This window comes from Hemitrygon akajei, chromosome 3 (assembly GCF_048418815.1).
Source record: "Hemitrygon akajei chromosome 3, sHemAka1.3, whole genome shotgun sequence".
Lineage (NCBI taxonomy): Eukaryota > Metazoa > Chordata > Chondrichthyes > Myliobatiformes > Dasyatidae > Hemitrygon > Hemitrygon akajei.
In genome coordinates, this window is record NC_133126.1 from 18,896,402 (window position 1) to 18,919,554 (window position 23,153).

The 23,153-nt window shown below is 45.6% G+C and overlaps 1 protein-coding gene across 1 annotated transcript in view; it reads right to left on the reverse strand.

Moving 5' to 3' along the window:
- Window positions 1–1,152: 1,152 nt before the first annotated feature.
- Window positions 1,153–23,153, reverse strand: part of LOC140724744 (acetyl-coenzyme A synthetase 2-like, mitochondrial) — a 76,047-nt gene continuing 54,046 nt past the window's right edge. Inside the window, exons 8-14 of the mRNA XM_073039260.1 lie at window positions 22,227–22,319; window positions 13,373–13,485; window positions 10,649–10,775; window positions 7,055–7,182; window positions 6,002–6,065; window positions 4,092–4,213; window positions 1,153–1,381 (exon numbers count right to left, since the gene is read on the reverse strand). Of these exons, the coding sequence (XP_072895361.1) occupies window positions 1,193–1,381; window positions 4,092–4,213; window positions 6,002–6,065; window positions 7,055–7,182; window positions 10,649–10,775; window positions 13,373–13,485; window positions 22,227–22,319 (836 nt within the window). The 3' untranslated portion in view covers window positions 1,153–1,192. The remainder of the gene's footprint in view (window positions 1,382–4,091; window positions 4,214–6,001; window positions 6,066–7,054; window positions 7,183–10,648; window positions 10,776–13,372; window positions 13,486–22,226; window positions 22,320–23,153) is intronic.

Sequence of the window (23,153 nt, forward strand, 5' to 3'; positions counted from 1 at the left end):
AGGATCATCCCTCAGAAACAGTTTTTGCTAGGTCTCAACACCTCTGTAATTGGATCCAGAACTTCTTGACAGATAGGCCACAGTCAGTTGGCAGAAACACCTCCAGCTCCATCACGCTGAGCATTGGCCCTCACAAGAGCTGTGAGCTCAGCCTGCTGCTGTTCACACTGCCTATGCAAACTGCACTGCTAGATCCTGTTCAAACCGAATCATCAGGTCCAACAGTGGTTGGCCTCATCAACAATGCCGACGTTTCCGCGTACAGAGAGGAGGAGGACGGCTGGCAGAATGGTGCAAGTACAACAACTTGAATCTCAACGTGGACAAGACCAAACAGATTATTGTGGACTTGAGAAAAGTGCAGGCTGACTACTTCTCACTGCACATAAACGGCTCCTCCATGGAGAGAGTTAGGGGCACCAAGTTTCTGGAAGTGCACAAAGGGATGGTCTCTCCTGGTCCTTCAACACCACTTCTTTGGTCGAGAAAGCACAGCAGCATCTGCATCTTCTGAGGAGATTGAGGTGAGCAAGGCTCCTGCCTCTCCCCTTCCTCCCCATTTTAACTAATTTTTACAGGAGCATCATCAGGAGTGTTCTAACCAGATGCATCGCCATCTGGTATGGGAATTGTGAGGCATCTGACCACAAGTCCTGACAAAGGATTGTGAGGAATGCTGAGAGGGTGATCAGGGTCTCTCTCCCACCCATCAGAGATATTTATCAGGAGCACAGTGAATGCCGGGCCCCTAGCATTGTCAATGAGCCCTCTCATCCTTCACAAACCTCTTTGAACCCGTCACATCAAGCAGGAGGTACTGGAGCTTTAGAGCAAGGACTGTTAGGATGGGAACCAGCTTCTTCACCCAAGCCGTGAGATTACTGAACTCCCTGCCGCTACTCAGGTCTCATCAAGTATGGTGAGTGAGTTGTATGTACTGTGTTGTGCACCTTGGCCCAGAGGAACGTTTCTTTTGGCAGTGTATATGTGACAATAAACTGAATTGCCCAATCCTTCCCCAAAATTCTCTCAGGAGGAAAGAATTGGCTACTTTCAGGAAGGTCCAGTCCACTGCATGCCGTGTGTTCACAGTACCGATCCAGGCCCAGGTGGAGAGGGCAGCGGGGAGCCACAATCTATTGCACTCCAGTGTGGTTTTACAAAAATATTTTAATAAAAGTTTCTCAGTGAGTTAAAATCCAGCCTTTCCTTTGGCTGTGTTCTCCAGCATCTCTTTGTGCCCAGCAACAATCTCCTGCACGGCTGTGTGGTCATCCAACGTGGTGAGGTCTCCCAGCTCGTCCAGTTTACACTCCACAACCTTCCTCAGGACTCGCCGCATTATCTTCCCCGAGCGAGTCTTGGGCAGCCGCTTCACAATCTGGAAAGAGCATATGGTTCACCGTTAGTGCTCTGCTCTCAGCCGTGACCAGCAAGGGCAGGAGAGAGTGGACTGAGTTCAAGATGAAGTGGAAACCCTGGGGAGGTTGGGTAAGAATACGACAGGCGAGGCAGATCAGTACGCAATAAAAAATGGCCCAATTATCAACAGGTCACTCCTTTGGTTACAAACAACTAACTTACGGGCACTCCTACATCCAACGAGTCCCATTATATTAAATTCATAGGGCCAACCTATGTATATAATTAGTTCCCATGACCGAGCTTCCTCACTGTCTCCATGTTTAGTCATTCACGAAACAGGATTGTTTACTGTCATTCTTCAGTACACAAGTGCAAAGAACAAAATGATTGTTACTCCGGATCCAATGCAGCATTAAAAACAACATTTAGCATAAACACAATGAAAAAAAAACTAAATATAAAAGCTATCCTATCAAACACAATGTAGAAATAACTATCATTTACATAGACTGACTATATGTGTTCTTTCTTATTTAATCTGATCTGATCATCATTCCTAAGTAGGTTGGCGTCATTCAATGTCTGTAGTGAGATGCTGAAGATGTTCTATAGGTCAGTTGTGGAGAGTGCCCTCTTCTTTGTGGTGGCGTGTTGGGGAGGAAGCATTAAGAAGAGGGACGCCTCACGTCTTAATAAGCTGGTAAGGAAGGCGGGCTCTGTCGTGGGCAAAGTACTGGAGAGTTTAACATCGGTAGCTGAGCGAAGGGCGCTGAGTAGGCTACGGTCAATTATGGATAACTCTGAACATCCTCTACATAGCACCATCCAGAGACAGAGAAGCAGTTTCAGCGACAGGTTACTATCGATGCAATGCTCCTCAGACAGGATGAAGAGGTCAATACTCCCCAATGCCATTAGGCTTTACAATTCTACCGCCAGGACTTAAGAACTTTTTAAAAGCTATTATTAATGCTTTTTGAGATAGTGATTTAGATGCATATCATATTTTTTTACTGAGTTAAGTATTGTATGTAATTAGTTTTGCTACAACAAGTGTATGGGACATTGGAAAAAAGTTGAATTTCCCCATGGGGATGAATAAAGTATCTATCTATCTATCTATTTGACACCATGCATCACAATACTGTGGAGGTACAGTTACCACATTGAAAGATTTTAATGTATTTCCCAACTTATAAACAACATTAACTTAAGGCCGTCCATAAAAACAAAGTCCATTTATTACCCAGGATGACCGCTATGGGCAAAATCTAAAATCAGAAACCAATCCTAGACTGTCTGGAGTACTTTAACAGTGTTTCTGAGAAGTGTTTTGGAATGTTTTACAGGTTAAACAGCATCATAGGCTCGCAGATTTGCGAGGGGCCTTGGATCTGGGTCCTTCACTCCTGAAGTTACCACTTGCCCTTCCTGCATTTGCCTCATTACCCACTGCTGGGACAGGTATGCTGACAGTGAGATGGGGTGGTAGAAATGGGGTTGGGGGGGTCACTTGTGGAGAATGGCCACTAGCATAGACTAATAGAGCTGAATGCTCTATTTCTGCTTAAGCCTGCTCGTGAAATGATACAGCTTAGAAGGCTGAGTTTTGTGGTACAGTTCGAGGTTTGTGTATAGGTTTGATAGATTCTTGATTATCCAGGTTATGAGGGGATATGGGGAGAAGACAAGAGATTGGGGCCGAGAGGGAACTGGATCAACCATGATGAAATGGCGGAGCAGACTTGATTGGGCCGAATGGCTTATTTTGCGCCGATATCTTATGCTTAATGGCAGGATTCAGTATTGAGGAACAGAGGAACCTTGGGGTCCACATCCATAATTCTCTCAAAGTTGCCATGGAAGTGCATAGGGTGGCGAAGAAGGTGTATAGTCACTTGTCTTCATTATGTTCAGTTCTGGTAGCCTCGTTACGTGGAAACGAGAGAAGATGAAGAGAAGGTTCATCAGGATACTGCCTGGATTAGAGGGCATATCTTATGAGGGGAGGCTGAGCAAGCCTAGGGCTTTTCTCATTGTACTAAAGGAGGATGAGAGGTGACTTGAGATAAGGGTGTATAGGATGATAAGATGTATAGAGTGGAGAGCCAGCACCTTTCTCGCAGGGCGGAAATGGCTAATATCAGAGATTCTTCATCAAGACTGCAATGAAAGAGGACAGAAGCCAAAATAAGAACATGGGGGTCAGGGAAAGAGTTACCAACTGGCATGTGGTAGGGGAAAGCAGATGACGGGGAAGGCAGGGGGGTGTCGGGACGGGGCGGGGTGGGGGAGAGGATGAGGTAAGAAGCTGGGAAATGATAGGTGGAAGAAATTAATGGAAACATGGGAAGAGCTGATGGGGATGTGGAGAGAATGAGATGGGATAAGTGTAGGATTATTGTAATTAGGAGCTTGATGTTTAGCATGGATTTGAAGGGTTAAAGGGCCTGATCCATGCAGTCTGACTCTATGACCGGGCAAAGGTTTGGTCAGTCGACCATATGTTCTTTAATCCATTCCTACCTTGCTCGATCCTGTGATTTTGTCAGGTTTGAGTGCTTTCGCTTGCCCTGGGCCCAGACATTGCAAGGTACACAGTAAGTGACTGAAACCACACTACTAGTCCCTGCTACTCCTGCACTCCGGGGTTATACATGGACAGACACCGTACTGTGTGCATTAGAACAGTTCCTGGTCCAGAACGCACCACATCCAGACATTACCTGGATAAAGTCAGGAGCAGCATACTTTGCAATCTTCTGGGAGACAACATCTCTCAGTTCCTCTCTGATGACCTGCTCAGACATGTCAACTCCGTCCTTTAGAACAATGAAGACATAGGAAGCTGGGGAGAGAAACACAAGGACTAACATTAACCACTCCCTCCCCAACTCCATTAGGTAGCCCTCACGAAGAAAAATCTTTCTCAACCTCAGAACTAAACCCCAGAATAGGCTGGTGACCTCCTGATCTCTCGGAGGTCAACACAGGCAGATTGGACAATGAAGAAGTCAACGAGTACAAGAGTCAGGAAGTCATGATTCTGTTGTATAAAACTGCTCAGGCTGCATTTTGATCATTGTGTCCAGTTTTGGTCACCTCACCACAGGAGCGGTGCAGAGAAGGCTCACCAGTGCATTAGAGAATTTTCACTCGAAGAGAAGGCTGGACAGACCTGGATTGTTGCTGGAGCAGCAGAGACTGTCGGGGGCCCTGACAAAAGTTTATAAAGTTATGAGAGAGGCAGATAGTCAGAGTTTCTTTCCCAGGGTAGAGATGTCAAATATAGAGGGCGTAGCTTTAAGGTGAGGGGAAACATTTGAAGAAGTGTGATGTTACCGGAGCCTGGACCCAGCCTCCAGCAATGGTGGTGGAAGCGGTCACAATAGTGGCATTTAAAAGGCTTTTAGACAGACCCAGGAAAACCTATCCTGGGCTCAACATATTATTGCAATTACAAAGAAGGCACAACAGTTACTTTACCTCATTAGGAGTTTGAGGAGATTTGGTATTTCATCAAAGACTCTAACAAATTTCTACAGCTATACCGTAGAGAGCTTTCTAACTGGTTGCATCACCATCTGGTATGAAGGAGCCACTGCACAAGATCGGAAAACGCTGCAGAGAGTTACAAACTCAGCCAGCTCCGTCATGGGCACTAACCTCCCCAGCATCGAGGACATCTTCAAAAGGAGGTACCTCTAAAGAGCGGCATCCACCACTAAGAACCTGCATCACCCGGTACATGTTCTCTTCTCAGTGCTATCATCAGAGAGGAGGCACAGGAGCCTAAAGATGCACACTCAACGTTATATGAACAGCTCCTTCCCCTCCACCAGCAGATTTCTGAATGAATAACAATCCAACTCATGAACACCACCTCACTATTTTTTGCTCTCTTTTTAAATAATTTAACTTTTTCCATATTTATTCCTTATTGTAGCTCAGTTTTTTAAATTATGTATTGCACTGTACTGCTGCTGCAAAACATTTAGTCTTTTATTGTCTACTGCTCTTTATAGTAAAGTTCTTGATATTTAGAAACTTCATTTCATTATTTTTGAAAGCATCTTTGCTTTACAATTTTTGTTACATATGCCTAAGACTTTTGCATAGTATGCTAGTGATATTAAACCACAGACACACACACTCTCTCTCTCTCTCTCTCTCACTCACTCACTCTGTCTACCCAATAAACATTTCACTTTTTTAGACGTTATGTTGTAATTTTTTGCTTCCCAATACTTGTTTCTCACCCTATGGAGTAATCTGTGACATCCAGGAAAAAACTTACAGCAGCGTTTTAATCATTTAAGCACCTTATTTTCTCCTGTGTTTTCCACAGGACAGCATTGTGTCATCCACATTTTGGTCCAAGATCGAAGAGTGTTTGTTACCCTCCATAGGTGCTGCCTGACTTGTTGAGTTCCTCCACCACTGTGTGTCTTGTTCAAGATTTCTAGCATCTGCAGAATTTCGTGTTTACGATTGTATCATCTATCTCCCGCCGCTCAAGTATTGCCTCCCCCTCCCGCACCCAATCACACAGAAACAAATATACCTCTTCACCCTAAGGAATGCCACTCCCTACAGCTACTTAACTCACTCCACCTCTCTCCATCTCTCCTCTTACCTTCCCCCTTGATCTCATGAGCACATCCGATTGCCGCAGACTCAGCCACAACGAGGTGTTGGTTCTGAAAGTTCAAAGAAAACTCAAGTGCTTTAATCTGGTTATCTGCTTTAAAGATTCCTGTCCTTACAGTACTAGATCAAGACAGCAGTGAGGCCTGGGTAGAGTGGACTTGGAGACGATATTTCCTGTGGTGGGAGAGCCTTAGGATCTGAGGGCACAGCCTCAGAATAAAAGGACATAGATAAGGAATTTCTTCAAACGGATTGGTAAATCTGTTACAACAGAATTTGCTATAACAGTGGGCTGAGGCCAAGTCTTTGGGTATGTTTGAGATAGGTTCTTGATTAGTAAAGGCAGTTGAGGGTAACAGGGAGAAGGGGAGAATGGGAGAAAAAAAAATAACCGCCATTGAATAGCAGACCACAACCTTGTCGTAGGGTTTGAAGGCTTGTGTGCCTCAATGACCCGGAGGGATGGAGTCAGGGCTTTGTGCTTTGGCTCGTGGTAGGGTCACCCATGCCAAACAGGTCAAAGGGTAGAGGCCACACTAAGAGTGGTCCACCGGTCCTCCAGGTTCGGAGGTTCGACTCAGAGATGATAACCCTGACTGGTCAAAAATCAATTGTAATGGAAGCAGCGATGAAGAATCTTTCTCTCTCTATGTGCGGCTGAGGACCCTGAACCACACCTGGGCCACAGAGAGAAGATGGCCAAGGACAGACAGAGATAGAGGACCTTCATTGCTGTCCTTAACGCCAGCTGCATAGAGGACAGCAAGTAAGTAAATAGCAGAGTAGACTTAATAGGCCAAATATTTTTAGTATATTTTATAGTACAGTATATTTTATCAGAATTAGGTTTATTATCACTGACGTATGTCACAAATGAAATGTGTTGTTTTACACCAGCAAGAGAGGATGCCTTGGTGTGAAGACTTATATCCCATGAGGTGATTCTTTCAACAAATCCCCAAAGAAGAAATACCAGCTGATCCTATTAAGTTTTAAGTGCAAATTCACCACCCCAAATCACCCTTCTTGGTTCTCCTACCACTGCGCCTTCAATCTCAGCCGTGCCCAGCCTGTGTCCGCTGATGTTAATGACATCATCCAGCCTGCCCGTGATCTGGTAATAGCCTTTTGCAGATCTGTACGCCCCATCGCCTGTGAAAAAGTGGTCTGCGGAGAGAAAGGAGAGAAGGGGCATCAGAGATCGGTCACTGTGGCCGTGACTGTCTTCACCCTGCTCTTGCACCAGGAGTTTTGTGCATCTTTAACGTCAGCCCCACAACGATCAATAGTTTCTTCGATGCCTCCCAAGGGGTCTTCTCACTGAGACCTTGGACAGCCGTCTTGCCCACAGACTGGCAATCCCCTGGTTTAGACATTCTTATCCTATTACAGGAGTAGAACTGAACTTTAGATTCCCAGTTTCGAGCAGGAGGAATCTCATTTTTTCAGCACTCCTATTCTGCAGTCCCAATCTTGACATGGTTTAGACAAGTGCTGCTTTAGCACAGAATAAGGATGGCACAGAAGATGACTATTCGGCCCATTAAGCCTATGCAAGTTCTTTGACGGTTCTCTCCAACAGTCCTTGTCAAGGAAGGGATGGGACCATTTGTCAGCAGTCTAACCCCTCCAGTCCATTCTACCATATAGAAAGATCAAGAATAATCCACTACCTAACTCCTCAAGCAAGATGTTACCTCGTTACCTTATTTGGTAATGAAATACCCAACTATTTTATTTTTGTTATTTATTTAGGAACAAAGCACGGAACAGGCCGTCTGGCCCTTTGACCCATGCCACCAGGAACCCATCACGATTTAACCTTAGCCTAATCACGGGACAATTTACAATGACCAGTAACCTACTAACATCTTTGGACTATGGGAGGAAACTGGAGCACCCGGAGGAAACCCACACATTCCACCAGCAGGACGTACGAACTCCTTACAGGGGATGCCAGAATTGACCTCCGAACTCCAGCACCCCAAGCTGTCTATGCTACCAACTGGTACCGTAATTTTAAATTATCAGTCAACCCAGAACTTAGTGCTAATTACTGTACAGAAATCTACTACCTGCAATGTGTCGGAATGTTTCATAACTTCAACACTGAAAGGCCTGTCTCTGATTTCACAATCAGTGATTCCAGGCAATCTCTCCATTTATTTCAGCTTTTATTATTTGGAAATGTCAATCTCGTAACATTTTAAACTTATTACTTCCATGAACCACTTTAACTTCTGTCAATTCACCTGGTAAATTATCCTTTGGAGCTGGGTATCATCCTGATAAGGATGGGCTGCTGTCCATCACAGATTATAATTCCCACTCTGCCAGTTACTCCTTCGGTAATTTGTTTATTCCTGTCACATGATTAAGACATGCTCTTTAATCCAGGCAAAATCCTGGTAAATCTCCTCTACACTCTCCCTAAGGCTTCCGCATCCTCCTTGTAGTGAAGCAGCCAGAACTGAACACAATACTCCAAGTCTAACCAGAGTTTATAGAGCTGCAGTAATACTATGTGGATCTTGAACTCAATTCCCCGATCTACGAAACCCAACACACCATATGCCTTCTTAACCAACTGAGGGTTCTATGGACTTTGACTCCAAGATTCCTCTGTTCCTCCACACTGTTAGGAATCCTACCATTCACTATGTACTCTGCCTTCAAGTTTGAACCCAAAGTGAATTGCCTCACACTTTTCTGGATTGAACTCCATCTGCCACTTCTCAGCCCAGCTCTGCTTTCTGCCTATGTCCCATTGCAACCTACAACCTTCCACACTATCCACAACACCAGAGATCCTCAATGTCATCTTCAAACTTACAAAATCACAAAGTTTTTTTTATCTTTATCATTTTGTTTCATCACTTCCTTGAAAATGTCAACCAGGGTTCATGAGGCATGATCTGGCCTTCATAAAGCCATGCTGACTATCCCTCATAAGACTATGCCTCTCCAAGTGCTCATAAGTCTTGTCCTTAAGAATCCTCTCCAGTAGTTTTGCCACCATTACACCAGAAGACACTGGAGCATAATTAGGCCATTTGGACCATTGAGTCTGATCTGCCGTTCCTTCATGGCTAATTTAAAAATACAGCATGGTAATAAGGTCTTCTGGCCAATGAGCCCACGTCGCCCAGTTACACCCATGTGACCAATTAACCTTCTAGCCTGTACATCTTTGAAATGTGGGAGGAAACAGCAGCACCTGGAGGAAAACCAAGTGGTCAAACTCCTTAGACACAGGGATGGGAATTGAACCCGGGGTGCTGCCGCTGTAACTGCGCTATACTATCCGCTAGCCTGCCACGCCTCACCACTGATGTACTGTAAGACTCACTGGTCCACGATTACCAGGATTATCTCTTCTTGATCAAAGGTACAAGATTTACCATCCTTCAATCTACTGGTGCTACTGCTGTGGCCAGTAAGGACACAAGGATCCTTACCAATGCCCCTGCAATCTCTTCCCTCACTTCCCACAGTAACCCGTGGTTTATCCTGTCTGGCCCTGGGAATTTACCTGTTCTACTATTTTTCAAAAGCTCCAAAGCTGTATATCTCTTAACCTCAGCACGCTCCAGCACATTCATCTGTTCTACAATAACCTCACATTCATCAAGGTCCAACTTCCTAATGAAGCAAAGTATTCATTAAGAACCTCCCCTACCTCCTCCTCCTCCAGGTACATTTCCCCCTTTATCTCTGAGTGGTCCTACCCTCACTCTAGTCATCTCCTGCAACTCACGTACATGTAAAATGCCTTGGGATTTTCCTTAATTTTATTCATCAAGGCCTTCTGATGTCCTCTTTTAGCTCTCCTGAGTTCTTCCTTAAGCTTCATCCTGACTACCTTATAACACTTAAGAGCCATGTTGATCTTTGCTTCTTAAACTTAAGTATGCATTTATGCATTCCTCTTCCTCTTGACTAAAAGTTCCACCTCTTGTCAACCACGGTTCCTTCACCCCACCATCTTTTCTCTGCCTCAGTGTGACAGACCTACCCAGGACCTTATGCAAGTGCTCCCTAAACAAGCTCCACACTTCTGTTGTGCAGACAAAGTGCAGTGCAGATAGACAACAATGTGCAATGGCCACGACAAGGTAGATTGTGAAGTCAGGAGTTCCTGATATCTAACAATAGGTCCATTCAATATTCTTACAACCGCTGCACAAAAGCTGTCCTTCAACCTGGCAGTACCTGCTTTCAGGTTTTGGTACTTTCTACTTGAGGGGAAGGGAGTGAACAGAAAATATCTGGAGTCTTTGATTGTGCTGGATGGTTTGCTGAAACAGCAGGAAGTATAGACCTTAGAGGTGGCTAGTTTCAACTATCCATTCAATTCCACTTAGCAGCTGACTGCTGAATTGACCTCTGAACCAGTCAAGGTGCTCCAGATCTAACAGCTCATTGGCTGAGCAGCTTCTGCTTCATTTGCTCCCCACCATCCCAGTTCTTTGGCTTTAATCTACATCTTCCAGTTACCAGCCATTCTGCTGGCAAACTAATTACCTTGTCAACCTTCTCCTACTAATATTCTCGACCGCAGACAGTGTGCACAGTCTCTCCTGAAGATGCAATTCCCTCCTCCCTGCACCAATCCAACAAAGAGTGTACTCACTGGGGTAGGGCTTGAAATATGTTTCCACAAATCTGTTGTGGTCGTTGTAGAGCGTCCTGGCCATCCCAGGCCACGGCTGGGCGATGCAGAGCGAGCCAGAGATACTGTTGCCCGTCAGCCTCCTACCCTGGAACAGACAGAGCAAAGTGAGTACGTAGAACATAGAACAATACAGCACAGCAGCCCTTTGGCCGACGATGTTACACTAATCTTTAACCTAGTCCAAGATCAATCTAAACCTTCCCTCCCACATGGTCCTCAATTTTCCTTCATCCATCAACTATCTAAAGGTCTCTTTAATGTCCCCAGTGCATCTGCCTCTACCACCACCTCCATCAGTAAATTCCAGGCACTTGCTTCTCTGTGTAAATCTCCTCTAAAATGTCGCCACTCGCTTTAAAGGGATGTCCTCTGACACGAGCTATTGGCACCCTGGGGAAAAGGCAGTGGCTGTTCACTGTGTCTATGCCTTTTATCAATTTGTATACTTCTATCACCTCTCACCCTCGTTTGCTCCAAAGAGAAAAGCTCAAGCCTATCTTCATAAGACATGCTCTCCAGTCCAGGCAGCATCCGGGTAAACCTCCCCTGCACCCTCTCTTGTGCTTCCACATCCTTCCTATAATGAGGTGACCAGAACTGAACACAGTACTCCAAGCGGGGTCGAACCAGAGGTTTATAGAGCTGTAACATTACCTCACAGCTCTTGAACTCAATCCCTGATCAATGAAAGCCAACGCACCACACTCCTTCTTAACCGAATTGACAATAAACTGGACTGGTCAAAGAACACTGAGGCTGTCTACAGGAAGGGTCAGAGCCGTCTCTATTTCCTGAGGAGACTGAGGTCCTTTAACATCTGCCGGACGATGCTGAGGATGTTCTACAAGTCTGTGGTGGCCAATGCTATCATGTTTGCTGTTGTGTGCTGGGGAAGCAGGCTGGGGGTAGCAGACACCAACAGAATCAACAAACTCATTCGTAAGGCCAGTGATGTTGTGGGGGTGGAACTGGACTCTCTGACGATGGTGTCTGAAAAGAGGATGCTGTTCAAGTTGCATGCCATCTTAGACAATGACTCCCATCCACTCCATAATGTACTGGTTAGGCACAGGAGTACATTCAGCCAGAGACTCATTCCACCAAGATGTAACACTGAGCATCATAGGAAGTCATTCCTACCTGTGACCATCAAACTTTACAACTCCTCCCTCGGAGTGTCAGACACCCTGAGCCAATAGGCTGGTCCTGGACTTATTTCCACTTGGCATGATTAATTTACTATTATTTAATTATTTATGGTTTTATATTGCTATATTTCTTCACTATTCTTGGTTGGTGCGGCTGTAACGAAACCCAATTTCCCTCGGGATCAATAAAGTATGTCTGTCTGTCTGACCTCCAGGCTCAGCAAACAACCCAGCAGCCGACCCCAGCTACCATTCTTCTCTTTCATTTCCAAGGTGACAAGAAGCAAGCGAACAGGAAGATATGAGAGACAGGGCAATACAGCACAGAAACAGGCCCTTCTAGTCCATGCCCATCCAAACAAGTCTCATTTGCCCTTGTTTGACCCATATCCTGTCAGACCTTTTCCTATCCACATGCTGGAAGCTTGGTATTGGTTTGTTATTGTCATGTATCAAGATAGGGTCGAAAGCTTCTCTTGCATACTGTTTCAACAGACTACACAGCGTGGAGATAGAGTAAAACAGTAACAATGCAGAGAAAATGCAGTGCAGGTAAACAAGGTGCAAGATCATAAAGAGACAGATTGTAAGGCCAAGACTCCACCTTTCCATTCAAAAGTCTGATAGCAGTGGGATAGAAGCAGTGCTACATGATTTCAGGCTTTTATATCTTCTGCCCGACGGGAGAGAGGAGAAGAGAGAATGCCCGGGGTGGGTGGGCTGCTTCACCAGGAAGTGAGAAGTATAGGCAGAGGAGGAGGAGGCTGGTTTCTGTGATGTGCTGAGCTGTGTCCACAGTTCTCGCGGTTTCACGCGGTCACGTGCAGAGCAGTTGCTGCAACATAGATACAAATGGGAGCTTTACACGTGGAGCTGTAGATGAGGCTGAATGGTCTCTTTCCATGTTACACTTAAGAGTCATAGAACCCTACAGCATAGAAACAGGCCCTTCGGCCCATCCAGTGCGTGCCGAACCTGCCTAATCCCATCGACCTGCATCCGGACCATAGCCCACCCACCCATATATCTGTCCAAATTTCTCCTAAAAGTTAAAATCGAAATTGCATCCACCACTTGTTCCACACTCTCACCATTCCAAGTGAAGGAGTTCTCCCTCATGTTCCCCTTAAACGTTTCACCTTTCACCCATAACCTATGACCTCTAGTTCTGGTCTTACCCAACTTCAGTGGAAAAAGCCTGCTTGCATTTACCCTATCATTCTACGCTGTTCCAAAGTGCTGTCCCTTACGAGTGGACCACAGCCGTAACTGTCATCACCTGCCGACTGACTGTAAATACTGCATTCCCACGGGACAGGGCACTTTTCCAACCCACACTTCCCGTGACCTTTCCCTGAGAATTCAAATCACCGCATATTCTCTAGTAGGTCCCAGCCAGAAGACATTACGTTCCCTTTAGCTCCCTCAGCTCAACGAGCGTTATAGACACGCCAGAATCTCACTGATCTCCCCAGGCAAAGTGGCCGCGGCAGAAAAGCAAACCAGAGGGATTCAGACAACGTATCCCGGTTACCTGCTCATCCATGAGGACAGGATCTATTCCAAAGAAGGGCCTCATGGCCATGGCTGGGACAATCTCAGCGTCTCTCTCGGCAGGGTGGGGAGCAATACAGATTCCACCAGTCTCTAGAAGACAAACTGTCCATTAGTATAGAGGATCAACTTACTTAGAGACCACCATCACCATTACATGCCACGTCGTTTGACCTGGGCGATCATGATCCACGACCATAATTGATTTTGGCAAATTTGTCTTCAGAAGTGGCTTGCTATCACCTTCTTCTGGACAGTGTCTTTACAAGTCAGTCGGCCCCAGCCATTATCGATACTCTTCAGAGACTGTCTGCCTGGCATCAGCGGCTGCACAACCAGGACTCGTGATATGAACCAGCCGCTCATACGACCTTCGACCGCCTGCTCCCCTGGCTTCATGTGTCCCTGATCAAGGGCCTAAGCAGGTGCCGCACCTGGACCAAGAGTGACCTGCACGCGAGTGGACGGAAGGAGCATCTTGCGCCTCCTTTGGTAGAGACGTATCTTCACCCCACCACTCTTCGAGATACAGCACAGTAAATAGACCCTTCTGGACCAACAAGCCCACGCCATCCAATTACACCCATGCGAGCAATTAACACCACTGATCCGTACACCTTTGGAATGTGGGCGGAAACTGGAGCACCCAGAGGAAGCCCACTTGGTCACTGAAACAACATAAACAGTGGTGGGTATTGAATTCAGGTCACTGGTGATGTAAAAACAGTTCGGTAACCACTTTGCTACTGTGCTCCTCTAATTCATCAGATCCTCAAGGCAGGTAATCAGCCTTTCACACAGAAACACTGAGAACCCTCTTTTGCCTCACCAACCATGTCAGCAACAGGTTCTATCTGTAAAGTAATTGCAATAATTGATCACTGATTACTCAACTTATCCTCACACATGACGGAAGGCTTTCTACTGGCCTCTTCTTCCTGCATGGTTAACCCCTTCAGTTCCTCCGCTGAAGTCCACTTGCCGTGCGAGAGGCACAGTGGTGCAGTTGTCCGAGCCGCCGCCTCACAGCTCCCGCGATCCGGCTTCGAGCCTGACCTTTGGTGCTCTCTGTGTGGAGTTTGCACGTTCTCCCTGTGACCACGTGAATTTCCTGCAGGTGCTCCGATTTACTTCCCGCAACTCAAGGGCGTGCAGGCTGGTAGGTTAACTGGCCACTGTAAGTTGCTCCAAGTGTGCTGGGGCTCTATGATTTGCTGCTCCACTGCACAGTCAGTTTGCGGTACGCCTCCCACCAAAAGGTTTAAATGCTCAAAGCTTTAGTGAGGGCGCCAAGGAGATTTATCAGGATTCTGCCTGGATTGGAGAGCACATCTTATTAAGAAAGTTTGAGGGAGCCAGGGCTTTTCTCTTTGGATGAGAGGTGGCTTGATAGAGATGTACATGATAATAAAAGGCATAGATAGAGTGGACCACCAAAACCTTTTTTGCAGGCTGGAAATGACTGACGCCATTGGGCATAATTTACAGATGATCAGAGGGAAGTATAGAGGGATGTCACATGTAAGTTCTTTACACAGAGAGTAGGGAATATGTGGAATGCCCTGCAGGGGTTGGTGGTAGAGGCAGATACATTAGGGGCATTTAAGAAACTCTTAGACAGACACATTCCCACCACTGTCTGTAAGGAGTTTGTACGTTCTCCCCGTGACCGCATGGGTTTCCTCCAGACGTTCTGGTTTCCTCACACAGTCGAAAGACAAAACAGTTGGTTAGGTTAATTAGTCATTGTAAATTGTCCCATGATTAGGCTAGGGCTAAAACAGGGGATTGCTGGGTGGCCTGACTTGAAGGGCCAGAAGGGCCTATTTTGTGCTGTATCTCAATCAATAAAAAAAAAATTAAATTATGATAGCAAAATGGAGGAGGGAAGGGTTAGATTGATCTTGGAAAGGTTGAATGGTTGGCAGGAGATCGTGGGTCCAGGGGCCTGGCCTGTGCTGTGCTGTGATGTTAGAACCATAGAACCATAGAACACTACGGCACAGTACAGGCCCTTCAGCCCTCCATGTTGTGCCGATCCATATAATCCTTAAAAAAAAGTACTAAACCCACACTACCCCATAACCTTCGATTTTCCTTTCATCCATGTGCCACTCCAAGACGTTCTTAAATACCCCTAATATTTTGGCCTCCACCACCATCCCTGGCAAGTCATTCCAGGCACTCACAACCCTCTGTGTAAAAAACTTACCCCTGATGTCTCCCCTAAACTTCCCTCCCTTAATTTTGTGCATATGTTCTATGTTCTCTTTTCAACAGTCTGGTGAGACTGACTCTCACTGTTCCCCCTTCATAAACTCGACTGCCTTCTGGCAGTCCTGATGAAGTGTTTTGCCCTGAAACGGAAACTATAATTCCTCTCGACAGATGCTGCCTGACCTGCTGAGTTCCTCCTGCATTTTGTAAATTTTGCCTCAGTAGGGAACTAAGATGTTGCATTAATAGACTTTTTTCAGTCACAGGATTAACGGTATAACCCAACTTTATGCAGAGATTGCAAAGGCCCAGAACAGATGGTAATAATGCTGAACAACCCTTTTCTCTCAACAAATCAGGGGCAAAACCTTGTCTCCAAGTGGCTCTCGACTCCTGCTATGTTTCTGTAGATGGTGGCACCCCCATCATCCATCCAGCAGGGGGAGGCATTGAGCCCATTCTACAGCTTCAAGCCTGGAATTCTAACACCAGTTCTGTTCTGAGGGAGAGGCAGACTATCAGAACTTTAGATGAAATATTAAACCAAGGTCCCATCTGCTCTCTCAGGCAGAAGTAAAAGGTGTCGATCACACTATTCCAAGAAGCACACTTACATGGAGTGCTGCCACAAAAAAAGCAGTATCCATCATCAGAAACCCCTACCACCCAGGCCACGCCGTCTATTTGCTATCATTAGGCAAGAGGTATCGGTGCCTAAGGACCCACACCACCAGGTTCAGGAACAACCAACGAGCTCCTGAACCAGTGTGGACAATTTCAATCACCACCACTCCGAGCCGATTCTACGACCTACAGAATCACTTCCAAGGACACGAAGGACTCTGCAGATGCTTGAACACACCCAAATGGCTGGAGGAACTCAGCAGATCAGGCAGCATCTACACAGCGGAATAAAGAGTCAACGTTTCGGGCTGAGACCCCTCATCAGGATGGACTTTTTACATCTCGTACTCAGCAATATTTTCTATTTGCATAGTTTGTCTTCCTTTGCAGACTGGTTGTTTGTACATTGATTTCATATACGAAGTTAGACATCTTTGATGATAAATTTAGTTTGAACTTTGAAACCCTTGCTGCATTCCGGCTAATATTTATCCTGAGCCTATGATAAATTATCCAGCGATGACAGTGCTGTTTGTGGGAGCGTCCTGTTGCCAGATCTGCTGTACTTCATGAGTCACAGAGCAACCTGGACCATCTCCAGCGTTGAAGTGACGCGATATAAATACACCTCTTTCCTGGAAGTGATTTGGAAGATGTGTATCTAGGGTGGCTGACGGCTGGGTTGAGTTGTTCTTGCCGACATTCATCTCATCATTTTTTTAATGACTTGACCATACATTTTTCTAGGTGATTATGCACATGGGAGATAAGCATTCGTACTGTATGCTTCCTGCTCTGCCTGGTGATAGACCATGCCATTGGACGGTTGATTGGTGGCCAGTAACTGACGCTTTGTGGTTTGTATGTTGGGCATCAAGTGCTTAAATGTGCTCGTTGTTGGGAGAATGTGACCTGCAGGCGAGCCTCCACGCAGGAGCAACTTTTCCTCCTCCGCGAATGCTGAAGGTGGGAAAAAAATGATCAAGTTATAAAACAAGACCGAGATGAGTGCTGCAATTAAACTGCCAAGATCGGAGAACAACTCAACCCAACGACGTCTCTTTCTGTTTACCACACAGAAGAGCGATCTTGAGGCCCATCATTGCATAGACCTCCAACATCACACCCTGGAATGCAACAGTTTCCAATCTGCCCCAACCCCATCCATTCAGAAAGGCACCACGCTTTCACCGATGCCGACTGCCACATCTATTTATGCCAAAGGGTTCCACAACGTGCCAGTTCCAACGGTCGGTCAGATCTGAAGCTACGGTTCAACTGCTGTATCGGTGACTCCAAAGCACCGTCAGGCCGCGCAGGGAAACAGGAACAGTGCAGAACTGACATTCCCCAGCTGGGCCCAATCTGCCCCAGGTCAGATGGCAGCACAAAACCAGCAATCGAGGAAGCTGTTCCTATTGTCAGGCCTGCCTAATGAAAGTGGAACTCATCTCAATCAATCAGCACCCACTTCTGGTGCTGCCGAAGCCCAGAGAACCAGAGCCTCTGGCTGGCCCTAACCTTCTCTTCCAGCCCTGCTGCAAGCAAGTTTCTCGCTGTACCTGGACCTCCAGCACTTCTTCCAGTCAAGATGGCGCCAGCATATGACGCTCCCTCGGTCCACATCTTCCAGATAGCTCACGAGAATATCCTTTTCGCTTCTCTTCTGTCTGCTTAAGGTGAAAAGTGTTTCCGGGACATTTAAGAGTTAGAGCCTGCAACTTACAGTTTGGAGCTTGTTTGAGTGATCCAGCTCTCTGCAGTCTCTGAGAAGATTCTAGGAAGCGAGCGCGTACTCGGACGGCCTCGATGCGAAGAAACTTCAAGACGGGGCACGTGCCAATGTCTTGCCATTTAAAGCTTCCATTAATCGCTGATTAAAGTGTCCAGGCAGATTGAGACACAGAGGCGAATGCGAGGCAGGTGAGAGTTTCAGCGGCCTTTTGATCGCTACTGGAGAAGGAGTCTGTGAGTGGCCTATCGCTCGCCGTGTGGCTCACTGTGGCGGGGGGAGGCCGCTGTGCACTCGTGGTACTCACCCTTTCGATGATGCCGTAGGATGGTATCGCGGTTCTGCGTTTATGGATTGGACTAGTCAACTTCTTCTGACTTATGGTTATGTATATGTTCTGTGTTTCTTTATCACCCGTTCCTTTTCCGTTTTGTTGTGCGAAGGGAAGGGGTTTGAACGTTGATGTGCTGTTAGTTCTTTTGTGCAGGGGGAGGCGTTGCTTTTTGAGGGTCAATGTTCCTGTTCCATTTTGTGTGGGGGGAGGGGGATTTTGGGGGTTGATGATTGTGATGCTGGTCTTTTTTGTACTGGGGGGGGGGTGCGTTTGATGTTTCTCTCTGAAACAACTTTCATTTTCACAGCCTACCCGGCGACTCATGCTTTGACAATAGATGAACCTTTGACCTCACCATACTTGTGATCACAGCCATAATCTCCAAAACTGACCTGGCAGCAGGAACTGACAGAGAACCACAGTTTTCTACCAAAGCCCCACTTATTCACTCATTATGTGCCGTGTCGTATGACGTGGACGACCATGACTGTTCTTGGTAAATTTTTCTTTTTTTTAAATTAATTTTTTTATGTTTCTACAATACAACTACAAAAAAAGCCCATCAACAAAATGGAAATGTACACAGTGCAAAACAAACGTGTCTAATATATAATTCATAACAATAAAGAAAAACCACCCAAAATAAAATCATATAAAGTTAGTATCCTCCCCACCCCCCCACTACAAAGCTCCAGGTCAACCATTTCAATGTGTAAAAGAAAAATTAATTGGAGCGTTCAACCCCACAGAGCTGTAAATATATATATATATATAAAAAAGAAAATATAATGCCTACTACCAAAACTATAATGTAATTCACATCAGAAAAAAATTATCTTTTCATAGTTAATTGTTTTGCAACTTTTCAACAACCATCTGTAAAGTTTAACTCATTTCTTTAGATATCTTCAAATTAGACATTTCATTAACCCTTTAATATCAAACTTTCCTGAGATGCCCGAGAAAAACGTTGTGGACCTATTTCTTTGTATTAATCCATTGGGTAAAGGTTTAATATCTACTATTCGTGATAAGTTAGTGATCTTGAGGTGTGCCCTCTTTGATAAAATTAGAACTGCTTGGGAGCATGATTTAAATATTTCTTTATCTGATGCAGTTTGGGATTAAATTCTTAAATCAGTTAATTCAACCTCTTTATGTGCTCGCCACTGCCTTTTGCAGTTTAAGGTTGTACATGTCTAAAACTAAATTATCACGGTTTTATCCTGACATTAATCCCGTTTGTGATAAGTGTAAAGGGGGCGAGGCTTCTCTTATTCATATATACTGGGCTTGTCCTAGTCTAGAGAAATTCTGGAGAGAAGTTTTTTTAACTTTATCCCATATTCTTAATTGCCATTTAGAACCTAATCCTCTGATTGCTCTGTTTGGCACCTTGGGTGAAGCAGACATGCATTTGAGCCTGACTAAACATCGAACATTATCTTTTGCCTCTCTTTTGGCTAAACAGTTAGGTCTTCTCAGGTGGAGAGATGTTGCCCCACCCACTCATGCTCAATGGCTTAGTGATATTATGTCCTGTTTCGACCTTGAAAAGATTCATTATTCTCTTCTCAATTCAGACATAAAGTTTCATAAGGTGTGGGGACCTTTTCTTGAATAATTTCATAACTCCTCTTTAGATTAAGTTTACCCTTTTTTTTGTACTATAATCCCTTACTTTCAGCTTTTTTTCCCTGTAAGTTCTACATTTTTTTTGATGTGAATTACATTATAGTTTTGGTAGTAAATTTTTCTACAGAAGTGGTTTGCCATTGCCGCCTTCTGGGTGAGCCCAAGCCGTTATCAATGGCCTTCAGAGGTTGCCTGCCTGGCGTCAGAGGTTGCATAACCAGGACTTGTGACGTGTACCGGCCACTCATACGAACATCCCCCACCTGCTCCCATGGCTTCACATGACCCTGATCGGGGGCTAAGCAGGTGCTACACCTTGTTGGTGACCTGCAGGCTAGCGGAGGGAAGGAGCGCCTTACACCTCCTTTGGTAGAGATATATTTCTAACCTGCCATCCAACTGATTCTATAAGCCAGCAGAATCTAATTGTGAACTTCTTCAAGTTCCCAGCTGCTCGATAGCAACTGTTTTTGTTTTAAAATACAGATTTCAAAAGTAACTGTGGTTCAAAACTTGCTTGCTTTGCCCTTGTCCTTCTCCACTCGTGACTGTGGGGCTAGCGACTGCCCAAATACCATCTATAATTTCACCAGCGACACAGCTGTTAGCCAAATCTTAGATGGCAACAAGGAGACGTATAGGGGTGAGATAGATCAGCTGGCTCGGGGTGGTGTTGCAACAACGAGCTTGCACTTAACATCAGCAAGAGTAAGGAACTGATTGTGGCCGTCAGGAAGGAGAAGTCGGGAAGACTCACACCAGTACTTATCAACGGTCAGCAGTAGAAAGGGTGGGCAGCTTCAAGTTCCATCTGGGAGAGCTTCTATCCTGGGCCCAACACATTAATGCGCTGGTGTATAATGGCTATATTTCATTTGGAGTTGTTACCAAAGACACATGGGGAATTCTGTAGTAGCGAGCACTCTAACTGGTTGCATCACTGTCTGAAATGGAGGCTCCAATGCACAGAATTGGAAAAGGCTTCAGAGTACTGTAAACTCAGCCAGTTCCACCATGGGCATGAGCCTACCCACCATCAAAGGCAATGCCTGAAACAGTTTGCATCCATCATTAAGGACACTCACTACCCAGTTTATTTCCTTTTCCCATTGCTGCCAGCAGGGAGGAGGAACAGGAGCATGAAGACCCACACCCAATGTTTTAGGAACAGCTTCTTCCCCTCCACCATCAGGTGTCTGAATGGTTCTTGAACAATACCTCACTAGAAGTGAACGCCGCAGTTCTGCTAGATAGAGCCCAAGCTTCTCGTGGACAAGGGCAATGGGGTATAACCAGCGACAGGTTCCCCTGCACGTCACAGCACCCAGTCTTTGAAACACGTAGCTATTTCTTCATTGTTGCTGGTTAGCTAACAGATGGGCGAGTATATCACCCGGACCTCAGGCAACTCACCCCCATCCGCACACTGAAATGCCAGCTTTACCAGCCATGTTCACGTACAACCCCAGGCTTTTGGAACTCTGCTGCCCACTCCAATACTTACCCATTGATTGACATCTCTCGAGTTCAAGTTCAAGTTGATCGTCTTTCTACCGTACACACGTATACTGCCAAACTTAATAATGTTCCTCCGGGCCAGGGGGAACAACACAGTACATATAACTCACACACAACGCATCAAAATAATATTACCACAAATAAATTAATAAATAATAAAATACATTGCAGAAGATTGACTTTAGCATAAAGTACATTATCGACACAAGTTAAAAAGTAAACAGTATAACACTACTGGTGCTTCATACATGATGAGACCTGGGTGGTAGAAGAGAGTTCAGTGGCTCTCAGGGCCTGGGGGAAGAAGCTGTTTCCCACCCTAACAGGGCTTCTCCTAATTCTACAGAACCTCCAGCCTGATGGTAGGGGGTGAAAGAGATTGTGGAGTGGATAGGAGGGATCACTGACAATGCTAAGGGCCTTGCATACACAGCGGTCCTGACAAATCAGATGGGTAGAAGAGAGACCTCAATGATCCTCACAGCAGTCCTCGCAATCCTTTACAGGGCCTTGCAATTCCTGTTCTAGACGGCGATGTAGTGAGGAGGTGGCTCATTATTGCTCCGTGCTTTGTGAGTGTTAATTGACTCCCGCGAGTACATTATAACAGCGGCTGTACATCAGAAATGCAATGTGACTTCCCATTCCAACATGGTTAGCAAGGATGAGTTGGGCCGAGCGGCCTGTTTCTAAGACTACTAACTCTATGACTCTAATAAACACATTGGTGCCCCGCGGTATCTCAACCAACCGTCAAAAGAAGCAGCCTCTTACCTGTCTGCCACCAGGTATCCACCACGGGACATCTGCTGTCTCCAACCACCCGGTAATACCAGTCCCATGCCTCAGGATTGATGGGTTCACCAACTGAGAATCAGTCAGAACAAGAAAATTAATTTCATTCTACTGAATGAGACCCCGAAATCAACATTCTCAGAACACTGTAACCATGGTTACCAAACGAGGGCCCAAGGCCTTGTCACCTTGTGCAGGTATCCAGTTAACGGCAGCACCGATCTGGAGGTGCAAGTACAGAGCTGCATGAAGGTCCCAACACAAATAGGCCAAGTGGTAAGGAAGCATATGGTTTACTTGCTCAAACATCAGGGCATTGACTACACAGCATGTTTGAAGTCAAGTTGCAGCTGCTTTAAGATTTTGTTTAGACATTAGTGTGTCGTTCTGGTCGCCACATTACAGGAAAGGTGTGGAGGTTTCGGAAGAGGTGCAGAAGGATGCTGTCTGGATTAGAGAGAATTAACTACAAGGTTGGACTACAAGGACCAGCTTGGAGTTGTTTCTCTAGAGCAGAGGCTGAAGGGTGACCGTTTGTATGTGTGAACCTGGGTCTCTGGCATTGTAATAGCATTACACTAACCGAAAGAATTTTTTTTAAATGCTGAGGTGATTGGATGGGTTTAAGTATTACCACGATAGTAGTTTATAATCTTACAAGAGGAGCAGATAGTCAGCGTCTCTTTCTTTTGGTAGAAATGTCAACTATTAGAGGCATAGAAGCTGTGGCAAGGCAAAGGTTAAGATGATGTGCTGAGAGTTAATGCGCAGACAGTGTACGATCATCTAAGTTGAACGTGGCCTTGAGAACCCAACTCCTCTTTATACAGTCTCTTTATTCAAGCCCAGGACTTAGGTCACCAGATATATCAAGATAAGATAAGGTACGATAAAACTTTATTTATC